Genomic DNA, 13,339 nt, shown 5'->3' on the forward strand with positions numbered 1-13,339 from the left:
ACTATTGTGAGATTTTGAGCAAGCTGTGCCATTTAGTTTGTGTTCGACAAAATCGAGTTAATTTCTCTCGAAATGGAGAAAAGTTATTTTTGTGTGTTGATGAAACTTTATTTTTTGCGCAAAAAACCATCGCCCAAACCAAGAAAGGGCTTGAAAAAATAATATGATTCTCATCATCAATTTCATTGGTTAATGGTGGGTACAGACCTGAGCATTCGGGGCGAATTTCCAGAGAAAATTGAAAATGCGCATGAGCAGAACTGAATTCGGCGAACATTCGTGCCGAACAGGTTTCAAAATTGCTCGAAGTCGTAATGCGCATGCAGTTTGCTTAGTTCCACTGTTCGCCGCATGACTTTCAGCGCTTGGCGACGAGGACTGGTCCGAATGCGAGCGAGAATGGGAAATATTGGCGGAAATATGAATGACATAGGTTTTGGTTTAGAAAAAATAACCCTTATTATATTTATTTCGTTGTAATTTAATTATTACTACAAAGATTTTTTGAATGATAAATATGTGCTTAATATCTATTAATGATTATTAATAATACGTATAATTATATAAAAATGCTATAAAAAAACATTAAAAATTAAAATGTTTATATTTTCCTTACAACAATCTTATTATAACTTGGATTTCTCTCTTGCAAATGGCAATTATCAAAAACGAGTCATAAAATAATATCTTAAAAATATGAGTTGTTTTTCTTACTTTTCATTGAATTGGAGGAAATTGCATTTACTGATACCCTCTGTAGCACAAAAATTGTCGAACAATATGGAAAAACTATTTCGCAACTGGGGGGAGTTACGTAAAAAAATAATTTTGATTTTGGAATATTATTTTTCAATATATTATTGTTCAGAACATATATGAAAGTTTTGTAAATCTAGTATTTAGCAATTTAAAAAAGGTTCAAACAATAGAATTACTTTCATATTATCACAAATTTTATTTAATTCATAGAACAATGCAAACATTTTAAAATGTATCAAACACATCGACATGTAAAAATAACTAGCCATTAACCATACTGTACTCAACAATTGGTTTTTTAGCTTCTTTCCCATCCTTTCTAGTTATAAAGATCTTCTTAGACTACCATATTTTCTACCTAAAATATGGAGTAAAGCCCATTCAATATAGCAATTTTTAGAAAAGGTTCTTCGTTTTTTCCAACGTTTATCCCAATGTGTTTCTTATAAGCATGCCGAAAAAATATCGATATTTTTTTGATCGATATATCAATATTTTTCGATATTTTTTTTAAATTAAAGATTCTTAACCTTCTTCTAATTAACTTATTCTAAAACATTATAAATAAAACTTAATTTTAAAGATCTAGTGCATTTTTTTGAAAAAAAAATCGATATTTTGTGCCGATATATCGATATTTTTTAAGCCGATATTTTACGATATTCTTTCAAAAAAATCAAATATCTTCCTTTCAAAAAAATCAAATCTTATCTTCAATAATCAAACATTATAAAAAAAACCATCCAGGTATTTTAATAAACCTTTTAAATTGATATTTAATTTTAAAGGTTCAGTTTATTTTGGTGCTTCATTTTAAAGGTTCAATATATGTATTCCTTGTCTATATATCTTTGACGGATGAATTACTTGATGCCACCAAATAGAAAAAATATTTTTAATATATGGTTTTATTTACATAACTATATCCCTTGAGGCTGAATATATCTTCTGACGATTTTGGATCATTTTGTAGTTGTTGCAGAATTGCAAATGTTTGAAATCTCTTCTGCAATCTACAAATAGAATATAAGTTCTAAAAACATAAAAGTTTTATGAGATATCCTTACCATAATCTTCAAACGAATTGTATTTCAATCTTATTGGTATTTTCTTACTTATAACGTTCTTTATTATGTTACTGGCCATGCTTACAATAATTTGATTTTTTTTAACTCCTAGACGGCACATATTATTTTAGCAATAAACGGTGTATTTCAGAAAAAGAACACCTTAGACGTACCGTCGAAAAGTGCTTCACAAGACATTTTAGTTTATGTTGTTATAAAAAGTATAGTCATAAACAAAATAATACGTGCTTCTGAGCCAAATTATGAAAACCGTCAAATGTTTGTCGGGGACCGAGACTTTCCGAGAGAAACCGAATGTACCACGAATTAATTTAGGTCACCAGAAAATCGGGCTTCCCCGTCCATCATATTTTCCAGATTTAGCCTCCTCTTTCTGTTTCCAAACATGGAGAAATGATTGTGTAGTAAGAAACTTGAGTAGAATGTAGAAGTCATCACCGGAACCAGCGTCTATTTGAGGGCGTTGGGAAAACTTATTATATTGAACGAATTTAAAAAAATGTAAAAAATGCTGGACTAAATGAATTGTGTTAAAATGAGATTATGTTAAACATTATGTATGAGAAAACGTTTTTTTTTACCAAAAAAATGTTCCATTTTATTTTCATTCTTCGTATAAACAGTGTGCTATAAATAACTGTTTTGATCTAAAATTCCTAAATAGAAAAGGCAATTTTTGCAAAGCATTCACATATCGGTTTTGATATTTTCAAAATTATTTCAAAAAAATTTCGATACCTGTTTACGCTTTCGATATTTCTTCACTCAAACCCTACTTTTCCACACAAAATTCCTTTGATGACCGGAAGGCGAGATCTCAAGATGCAAAATTTTCTTTTACGTAAAAAATCGGAACAACGAAATTAATTTGGCCAGGTCTAGTTCAAATAGTGCGTGTAGAATTTTCCATTCGAAATTCAAAAAGGTCTTCTGAGTCGTATAGAGTCGGGATGACGAAAAATTATCGATATTTTTCAAAAAATTTAAATTAATTGTAATAAACCTTCAAAATTGGTACTTAACTTATAATATTTTATATATTATTGTATTTGTCTTAAAGACCGACTAATACCTAATACTGAGATTGCCTGGTGTCAGCAGTGTGACAGTTTCTGGTAGGGACGTCGGCCACCGAGAAAAATATCGATACCGATATTCTTTAAATATCTAAACTACCAGGAAAAATATCGATATTTCACAAAATATGCATCGATACTCAAAAAAAAATAAAAATATTGATATATCCTCCCAAAAAATAAATTTATCCTCTAAACATTTTAAATAGTAGCGATATTTTTAATTAGCCTTTAAAATTAATTAATAACTATCAAAATGCACCAAACCTTCAAAAGTACCTATTTTTAAAGTTATTTGAAATGTTTAAGAAATGGCTTTATTTTTTTTAATATCGAAAAATATCAGTTTACACAAATATCGATATATCAATATTTTTTCGGCATCCCCCAGTTTCCAGTACGTAGATTATTTAGTCCGCAATATTTCTCAGTCGGAAGATATTTTACACTGGGAACCACTTACTGAACTGATCTTTTACATGTCGTGTCTATAATATTTATCATAAGAAATATGTATTGCCTATTGAGCAGATTGTTGAACCACTAAGGATAATAAAAAGAAAAGAATATCCCCAAACGCTCTAAAACTTAGAATAATATTGACCCAAATATGTTTGGTTGGTATGGAAACATGCTCTTGTCGCTGTCATTCCTAAAAAGAAAGCCAAGTCCAATCCATCTTATTACAAGCCCATCGGCCTGATTAGTTCACTTTCCAAACTTGCCGAAAAGCGAACGCACACCACATAATCCCGAACGAACAATTCGGTTTCCGTGTCAAACAGTCAAGCCTTCATCAACCATTAAGAAAAGGTCGAAAAACTGGAGCCATATTTTTAGATGTTTCCAAAGTCTCCGATCAAGTATGGCACCACGGTCTAATGTTCAAAGCAAAACAACTCGGTCTACCGAATGACCTAATCTCCCTGATAGATTCATACTTGGGCGACCTTTCAAGTGAGGATCGGTAACGCAGTCTCCTCTCAAAAGCAGTTTTCCGTAAGAGTCCCGCAAGGTTCTCCACTAGCCCATGCCCTGTTCAACCTTTACATGCCTCATTTCCCACTCCACAAACATTTCCACACCGCATTTTGTGCAGATGATACCGCTTTTTCACAACCGGTTATAGTCCCGACGCTATTCACGACAGACTTCAAGTCCAACTGAACCAGGCAATTGCGTGGTACAAATTCTGGCGGCTGCAGATAAATCCGAGCAAAACTTAAGCTATCATGTTCATCAAGTCCCTATCCCCTGGCTCCAGAAAGTATCATACCTAGGTCTCCAATTCGACCGCAGATTCAATGGTCAGCTCAAATACAGCACGCTATTTATAAAGTCAATGGCGTGTACAGCCTATTATTTCCACTCCTCTGCAGAAAAAAACTCCCAATCCCCCAGAAAGCGACTCTGTATAAAATGCTAGTCCGTCCAGTCTGCCTATACAGAGCACAAGTGTGGCACAGGTATGTCTCTGAGAGACAACTTGAACTACGCCAAGTGTTCCAATCCAAAAAAAGTCCGCGCGTTAGTCAATGCCCCATGGTTTATGAGGAACGTCAACATTCACCTCGAATCAGGCATCCCGTTTGTGAAGAGTTTCACAAACATGCTCAGTGTAAGGTTCTCCATAGGCGCCTTAGAACACGACAACATCTTGATAAAATCCCTACCCATCCACAAACCTCGGTAGTAAACCATATACGACAATCTCAGTCGTAACCCAGGGTCTCTGTCGCCCGCAAAACACTTCACTATCCCGAACCCAAAGCGACATCAGCAAAAGACCATTTGGTTCTAGCTTGTCATCGTGGAGTAAAAAAAAATCTTTTACTTACTTTTGTTACTCTCAACTAAGCTGCAAAATCGTTCTGAACGTTTTCGCAAAAAAGCAGAATTGCGCATGTTCAAACTTTCAAATTAAATCATACGACTAACATTTCAGGGTCTGTCTCCCGTTTAGCTGTAAATAATGTATCAATAATATATAAATGATTTTTAGGTAACATGAAAGCTGGCCATACTGTTTATACCAAATCTGAATGGCGCCAATTTAATGTGGACGGAAAGCCGGTAACTAAATGGGTGAATGTAACAACAGTTAAAGACGCATCCGGAAAAATAATCAACACCACTTATTCCACTGACGATTCGACCAGTGGTGGGAACTTTGACAGTTTTGGACAGACATTCGGTGAGTCCACGTTAAGCTTACTTCAACTTCATCGGTTTTTTTATTAACCGACTTCAAAAAAGGAGGCTCCTATGTTTGGCTGTATATTTTTTTTAAATGTATATTTTCCGATTTCCCGTCGGTTATGGACCGATTTTCAAAATTCTTGTTCGAAAGAATGCACTTCCGAGGTGGTTCCATTGGAACCACGTCAGGATCTGTTGGGGAGAAAGGGGGAAATCGAGTTACACCCACAAATTTCAAAGAAAAATACAAAGTTTTTACATATTTTTATCTAAAATAATTAGATGTTTGTGTATAAAGTTATTGCTGAGCTAATATGATGGAAAATCGGAAGTAGTTCAGTGTAAAGGCCATTCAGTTTGTTTTTTAAACACTGACCATATCATATGGAAAGGCATAGAAATACCGCAGGAAATTACTTCTATAGTGTAATGGGTAGAGTGCTCAGCTCACATGAGAAGGTCGCGGGTTCGATTCTCAATGGGAGCAACAACTTTTTGTTGTTCTAGTTTGATTAGAACATTTTTCAAATCACCTGGACTAAATAGCGGACACCGGGGCCTGAAGCGTTCCTTATTTTCAATCATTGTCTCTTCATTCCTATTTTTCCTCATACGGGTTGCGCCTTTACTTGGTCTATCCATTGTAATACTTAATAAAGTAACTGCGTAATTTATTGAGTAAACATCTAACACTAAAAAGAGAAAAAAAATATTTTTCACAAAAAAATTGAACCGATTTCAAAGAAATAAATAAGGAATTCACCAAAAAGTATAAAATAATCAAACTTTGAAACAAAATATGTATATAATAACGTTGTATATATAACTAAATAAAAATAAACAAAAACCTTGTTTCCCCTATCTACTACACGTACTGTATTATAGATATATATTATTTTTGTTCAATTATTTTATGTTAGATTTTTATTGTAGGTCAAAGCCAAACTGAAATAAAATTCAGAGTTGAGGCGGCAACATTGCAATCTTTTGACGTCACAAATTTCCATGACGCATATATAAAGTTATAAAGTTATAAAGTTTGAATGGGCTATATATATATATATATATATATATATATATATATATATATATATATATATATATATATATATTAGTATCTATATATAGAAATATAACGATTATTATGATCATATTTTATTTTGTTGTAAAACGTTTTTCTAATGTTAAAAATCTAAGTTTGATTATTTTTTACATTTTAGTGAATTCTTTATTTATTTTTTTTTGAAGTCTGTTCAATTTTTTTCTTAAAGATATTTTAATGTTTTAATATATCACAGGTAATCAGAAAGGCACACACTCGAAAGTGATCTACAGTTCCACCGGCAATGATGGCGTGGTACCGTCTTCGGCGGACCTGTCAGTTTCGAGCAAACAGGTGTCCACGGCTGAAGGATCATCAAATCGGCATCAAGACACTGTCAGCGGCGGTGGTGGGGGCTATTCCAACGAAAAAACTTCGCACGCCCAACACAACTATATTTTAGGCGGTGGCGAATATGAGGGCGGTGGAAAGCAAGTGGCATCGAAAACAAACGAAGAAACCATAATCAGGTAAAACACGCTGGGAACTAGGCAAATCATTCGTATTTTAATTGAATATGAACTATTTTAGAGAAGGTCAGCAAATCTCAACAGGTGGCAGTCCAACCGCCACAGTAGACGAAGCTTACTTAAACAGACAGCGTTACGAAGAAAAGAGACAATATGAAGAAAGACTAAGGCAACAACAAGAATATGAAGAAAGGCTAAGGCAACAACAAGAATATGAAGAAAGACAAAGACAACAACAAGAACAACAACGAAAATTATACGAACAAAATTCTAGAGGAAAAGGTAAATATATCTAAATTTTATCCGTCTTATTCGCTAATTCATTCCAAGATGCATTCTTAATATAACCGACAAATTTAACTAGGCCAAAATGCTATCACAGACGATGAGGAGAGGCGAAGAAATGAAGAATATATTCGTGTTCAAGAAGAACGGCGCCGTCAACAAATGTCGTCAGGCTATGACAACCAAAGGTAAATAATACACTAGACTCAAATCAAGTTTTGAAATAGCTAATAAATTTCGGAAATCCTTAAAATATATTTTCTTGAAAATATTATTTAAGACAAAAAGAATATTTACAATTCTAATTTGAGCTTGCCAACATCATCAACTTCATCCTGACATTAAATCATTTCCCAACGAAATGGCAACATGCGCTTGTCGCTGTTATTCCAAAAAAGAAAGCCAAGTCAAATCCATCTGATTATAGGCCCATCAGCCTGATTAGTTCCCTTTCCAAACTTTCCGAAAAAGCGATATTATACATTTTAAATAGCTTTACTGACGCACACCATACAATCTCGAGCAAACAATTGGGTTTCCATGCCAAACACTCAAGCCTTCATCAAGCTGCCCGCGTCGCGGCAACCATTCACCAGGCACTTATAAAAGGTCGCAAAGCTGGAGCCATCTTTCTAGATGTTTCTAAAGCTTTCGATCAAGTATGGCACAACGCTCTAGTCTTCAAAATGAACCAGCTAGGTGTACCGAATGACCTAATCTCCCTGATTTATTCATTCTTGGACGGTAGATCATTTCAAGTAAAGATCAGCGACGCAGTCTCCTCGAAAACAAATCTCCCCAGGAGTCCCGCCAGATGCTGCACTAGCCCCAGCCCTGTTCAACCTTTATACGGCTGATTTCCCACTTCACAAACATTCACACACAACATTTTATGTAGACGATACAGCTTTCTTCGCCACCGATTACAGTCCCGACGCCATCCCCGAGAGACTGCAAGTATAACTGAACCAGGCAGTTGCTTGGTACAAATTCTGGCGGCTGCAGATTAACCCCAGCCAAACTCAGTCTATTCTGTTCCACCGTAAGAAAGAGTTCCGCACTTATTGCCTCCAAATCGAAATAGTCCCTATCCCCAGGCTCCAGAAGGTAACTTACTTCGGTCTCCAATTCGACGGCAGGTTCCAATGGTCAGCTCGAATACAGCACGCTATTTGCAAAGGCAATGGCGTCTACAGCCTATTATTTCCACTCCTCTGCAGAAAAAGCAAACTCCCAATCCCCCAGAAAGCGACTCTGTATAAGATGATAGTCCGTCCAGTCTGACTCTATGGAGTATAGATGTGGTACAGGTCTCTCTGAGAGACAACTTGAACTACTCCAAGTATTCCAGTACAAAAAAGTCCGCGCGTCGAATCAGTGAACTTCGTGAAAAGTTTTCGCGAACATGCTCAGTGTAAGGTTCTCCCTAGGCGCTTTGCAATAAGAAAAAAACATTAATTTAATCACTGCACACTACTTGCTTCCAGCCATTCAATCACTATTTTATACAAAATCTGATTTTAAAAATAAAAGATACATTGAATCAGTTCTTTATTGGATATCAAATAACATCAACCTAGATTATACAAAGGACAACGTTCTCTCCGAGCCCAACTGGACACAAATAATTCATATATCCTTCCTCCGTGTTGAACTAGAGCCTTTAAACCTTAAGTGTGTGATTCTGCTATTCTTCATTCATCTATTCGAACAAACATAATTATTCACATTCTTTACAAACATAATTAATATCTTCTGGAATTATCATATCAATTGTATCTGAAAGTATTTAAAAACCTAAAATGTAAACAATTAACATTTATTTTCGCAGAACTGATAGTGAAATTAGGAGGAAACAGGAGGAAGAACGGCAACGCATTGATGAACAATATCGTCAAGAACAAGAACGATACAGGGAGCAATTAAGAAGGCAAGAAGAACTCAAGAGCCAAGAGGAAAAACAAAGAAGACAGTATGAACTAGAGGAGAAACGTAGACAAGAAGAGGAGAGATTACGACAATGGCAGTCAAATAGCGGCGGAAGCTATTCAGGACAAAGAGGTCAAGGTGGTTCATCCTATTGGCAACAACAGGTAAGTAACCAGATGTTTTAATTTACAATACAATTACTACTGATTGGGCTTTTATTTAGGGCGGCAGCAGAGGCGGGCGCGTGCGAACTGGTTATTTTGACAGTCAAGGTATATACCGCGATGAAACCGGTACACAAACCCAACATAATGGAGGATTACAAGGAAACCCTAACGGTGGTGTCATCTTCAATAAAACTTGGACTTCAGAAGGTACCAAAAATATTACTTTAAACTTATTAACACATTGACTGCCATCTACTAGAACTCGTAGATTGCGTACTTTTCTAGGACGCCAACCACGAGTTATGTTATCTCGTCCGCTGTTTACTTGCCATTTCTGTGCAGCTACGATTAAACTCGAAATATATCAATGCTAATAACGACAAATAGCTTCTGGGAAAAGAGCAAAAATATAATTATAAAAATTGGTTCAAATTCAAGAAATAAAATAATATTTCATTGTTTGTGGAACTTCAAAAACAATCTTCCACACAAAATGATACGTTTCTCGACGTTTTTTTTTACTTGGATGGCTTTGTAGGACGTTATTTTTTTGGTAGATTTATTTTAAAATAAGTTACTTTTGATCTGATTGGTTAATGCCAGACATTCCATTATTGTAATCTCGAGTTATATTCGGTTTCATAAAATTTTTCCACTGCGATTGGGCACCTCCACCATTTCAACAGCAAGCATGTTTGAAAAGCCTAGGACATCTCGTTTGTCTTTCAGTTTGCATACAGTACCATTTTGTTGCCAGATATCCTCTCCTTTTTTTAGTTTACGATTTACCGCATCTCTGGGGTTCCCATTTCTGTTATTTCGTAGGGTTCCACACACATAAGTTTCGCCATAGCATCATGGATTCGTCAATACAAATATTTTTATTTGGTCCATTGTTTTCAGGCATAATATTATTGAAATGATTTAGTGTTGGTCTCACCTTGTATAATCTGTCGATAGATGGTATTGCAGTCTAATAAAAACTTTCATCTGTGCAGCACTGACATCTTTCCACTTTAATAACCTATTAATTTTTTTATTACTTCGCGTTTTTCAATTTCTTGTGCAACATATAAATTCGTTTATTCCACCAGTAATGCAAGAAATTCATCCGAAAAGTCGTCCATTCATCAACGTTTGTACTGTTAAATTTGTAAAATTGTCGTATCCAATTTCACACCAATATTTTCTTAGAAAATAAATAATTCAGGATTTTATTGAATTTCTGTCGACAAATTATCATTCGCATTTGATGTTATTGCTTGGGAATCGTCGACATTATCTTCAGATTAGAGATCAATTCAGGTTGAATCTTAGAAGGTTCATAATCGCTACTGTCGTTACCATCCTCGCCAAACATCCCTTCAAATTCTGAATCACTTGGATTTGTTTGGTACTCAATTTCATTTTGAGTCAGTGGTCTTCTTATCTATATTGGGTTCTTGATAATTTAATTACAATAATAATTATAAAACAAAACACTCAAGGAAGACGTAAATATGATGAACACGACAATTTCTGAGTGTCTATGATACAGCTTCAGAGAAGCGACAGGACGAAGCGTTTCTGTATGCGAATTAACTCGTAGTTGGCTTTCGCAAAGAGATTTCAGTTAGAGAAGCCAACTACGAGATAATTCGTAAGGCCTTTAAAACACATTTTTAAAACTTTTTGATGATAACTATGCTCTAGAGGTTTCAAAAATATAATGTGATTAAATCAAATTGTCATTTTAGGCCAGAATTCTGAAAATTGTCGTGGCAACCAATGTGTTAAGCTAACAAATAAATAACGGGATGTTTTATCTTCAAAATCAAATCATGAAATTTTAGCTAAAATAGTTCTTTCATGCCGAAAAGTATCAATATGTTCAGAATACACTGTCTCTAACAGGCAGTTGCTCGGCATTATTTAATTCCAACATCTTTATTATCTAGCTACAGTTGACCTAGGTGACGGGGATACTAGTGGCGCTCACGTTTACGACCAACAGCAAGGACAAGGAGCTCAATTTAATTTTGGACAAGCTGGTGGTTCTGGAAGCGGTTTTACAGCCCAAACCATAGATCTCGGTGGTGGTGGCATGATCGGTGGCGGTTCCTCTAATTCAGGTGGATCCAGCGCTTCTGAATCCGGTGGTGCACGTCAATGGGTTAATAGCGGCCAGCGCACCCGTGGTGGTACGTTTTCCGGCACTCTAGAAGGAGGAGTTGCCGATCAAGACTTTTATCAATCCGAATGGCAACGGGGTCGTTGGGAAGATGCCAATAATCCTGGAAGGGATAATGTTGCGACTGATACACCGGACTTAAGCAGAAGACGTGGAAAAAGACAGGTTGGTAATTATGACTCCATAGTTTTCATAGTGTTTTATAACATTGATGTATTACAGGTCGAACTCGATCCGAACATAGCCGATTATCTGAAATGCACAGCTACCAAATGTGTGTTTGTAAAATGTGTAGTGGGAAAACTGAAAAAAGACGAATTCATCTCCATTGTATTGAGATCTAGATTAAACGCTCGTGCCGTAAGACAGGTAAGATTACTATCATAATCGTTATTTTATAAAACTTTACTTTATAATGATAATTTTAGTTGAGTACCACGCAACCAATCAAACTATCTTCAATGATGGTAGCAAAGATCTCTAAATTACCTTACATTGGCACACCGAAAGAACAGGCACTGTATAGTCATGAGATATTCACGGATATCCCTGCAGGAGAACAGGAAATTCCACCCCAGTTTGTACCTCTGTGGATTATTTTGTTATCAGCCATTGCTGGCACGCTCATACTGTTACTAGTAATATTGCTCCTTTACAAAGTAAGTTGTTACAAACTTATAAAACCTTTATGCTCTTTTATTTATTTTATTTTAATGAAATATTAATTCGTTCTAATATTTTCCAGTGTGGTTTCTTCAAGAGGAAACGACCAACATCTATACCAGAAAGACAACCACTTAGATCAAATGGTTATCATCCAGGAGACGAGGCTCTATGAACTATCTGTGCATAAAAAATATTAGTAAACTTGTTAAATTGTACATAGGATAATTTATATAATGGGTAGCTAAAGTCTACGAATTCAAAATGTTAAAAGAAATCAACATCCTGTGTCACTAAAAAGTAAAAACGTGCCTCATATTTAATTGTATTCTCATAGAATGGCATGTCATTACTAATTAGTTTTGTGCCATGTTTTAATTTATTTAAATGTATATGCGTATAATACAATGACGGCATGCCATTCTGAGAATCTCTACATCAGTTCATTAACAGAGACGAAGACTAATACCTTAAACAACGTTAATGTTTAACTCGATTATCGAAGTTTCATAACACATATTACTTATTCCTTTTTTCTTGTGTTTTTTTTATCATTCAAATCATATTATTCCAATCAACAAACGACGAAATACACATGAAAAATAATAGGTGTAAATACAAATAATCGACCATCCCAATGCCTTTTTGTAGTGCCTTAATGTAATGTTCGAGTGCCAGATAGATTTTAAGATTAATATGGTCTCAACTAAAATGTTAATACGCTTATTTTTTATTTCGATAAAATTATAACAATTTATTATTATCAAATGTATGCTATTTATTAATAATCTTTATATATTTTTGCAGCTTCTAACAATTTAATAGCGAAAATTTAATGATTTATTCTTTAAAAAGAAAATAATAATTAAAAAATCAAGTGTCTTATTTTTAGTATGTAGATAACAGAATAAATTTGTTAGTCATTTAAGTAAAAAATTACTTTCAAGTAATAATTTTACTACTGTTAGTTATAACAAATGTTTATTAGTAAATCTTAGTGAAAGTATTGAACCCAGTCATTGTTATATATTTTTGATTTTATTTATTAAATTTAGGATAGGAATCTAAATTTATGATCTAGCCATAGCTCCAGTAGGTTTATTTTAGGCATTTGTAAGGGAACGATTACTTATATTGTAACTCTCATTGAATGTTTATTTTGTATCATAATGTTAATAGTTTTAACAACACGGATGGATAATACATTAAATCTTGTTAAATTATTTGTTTTTTATTTGTTTATCCTTGTTTATATACGGCAATGGAAAAGTGTCGAGCTTCAATATCAGATTATTTAATAAATCAAAATAAATGGTGAATGCGTAAGTTTTCAATTTTTTTACAAAAGAAAACATAAGCGAACGGGCCAGTAGCTTACTTAACATATTCGCACTGCACTGAATTGACTCCTTTATCTTTTCTTTTTCCATC

The 13,339-nt window shown here is 34.5% G+C and overlaps 1 protein-coding gene and 1 long non-coding RNA gene across 3 annotated transcripts in view; one reads left to right on the plus strand and one right to left on the minus strand.

Annotated features, from left to right (window-relative positions):
- The window catches only part of if (integrin subunit alpha inflated), a 197,566-nt gene extending 184,438 nt beyond the window's left edge, over positions 1–13,128 (plus strand). For both annotated transcript variants that reach the window (XM_076394397.1, XM_076394398.1), the window contains 10 exons: positions 4,926–5,117; positions 6,421–6,694; positions 6,756–6,976; positions 7,059–7,167; positions 8,811–9,072; positions 9,132–9,282; positions 11,013–11,410; positions 11,468–11,614; positions 11,674–11,904; positions 11,991–13,128. In XM_076394397.1, coding sequence (XP_076250512.1) covers positions 4,926–5,117; positions 6,421–6,694; positions 6,756–6,976; positions 7,059–7,167; positions 8,811–9,072; positions 9,132–9,282; positions 11,013–11,410; positions 11,468–11,614; positions 11,674–11,904; positions 11,991–12,083 — 2,078 coding nt within the window. In that variant the 3' untranslated portion in view covers positions 12,084–13,128. The remainder of the gene's footprint in view (positions 1–4,925; positions 5,118–6,420; positions 6,695–6,755; positions 6,977–7,058; positions 7,168–8,810; positions 9,073–9,131; positions 9,283–11,012; positions 11,411–11,467; positions 11,615–11,673; positions 11,905–11,990) is intronic.
- On the minus strand, positions 981–2,060 carry LOC143190244 (uncharacterized). Its single transcript, XR_013004192.1, has 3 exons — positions 1,827–2,060; positions 1,676–1,772; positions 981–1,117 (listed from the first exon to the last, which is right to left on the minus strand). It is a non-coding gene; the product is annotated as an uncharacterized LOC143190244 (long non-coding RNA).
- Positions 13,129–13,339: the final 211 nt, after the last annotated feature.

Source organism: Rhynchophorus ferrugineus, unplaced genomic scaffold (assembly GCF_030347505.1).
Source record: "Rhynchophorus ferrugineus isolate W39M unplaced genomic scaffold, kcgeb_rfMv2 rfM2, whole genome shotgun sequence".
Taxonomy (NCBI): Eukaryota; Metazoa; Arthropoda; class Insecta; order Coleoptera; family Curculionidae; genus Rhynchophorus; species Rhynchophorus ferrugineus.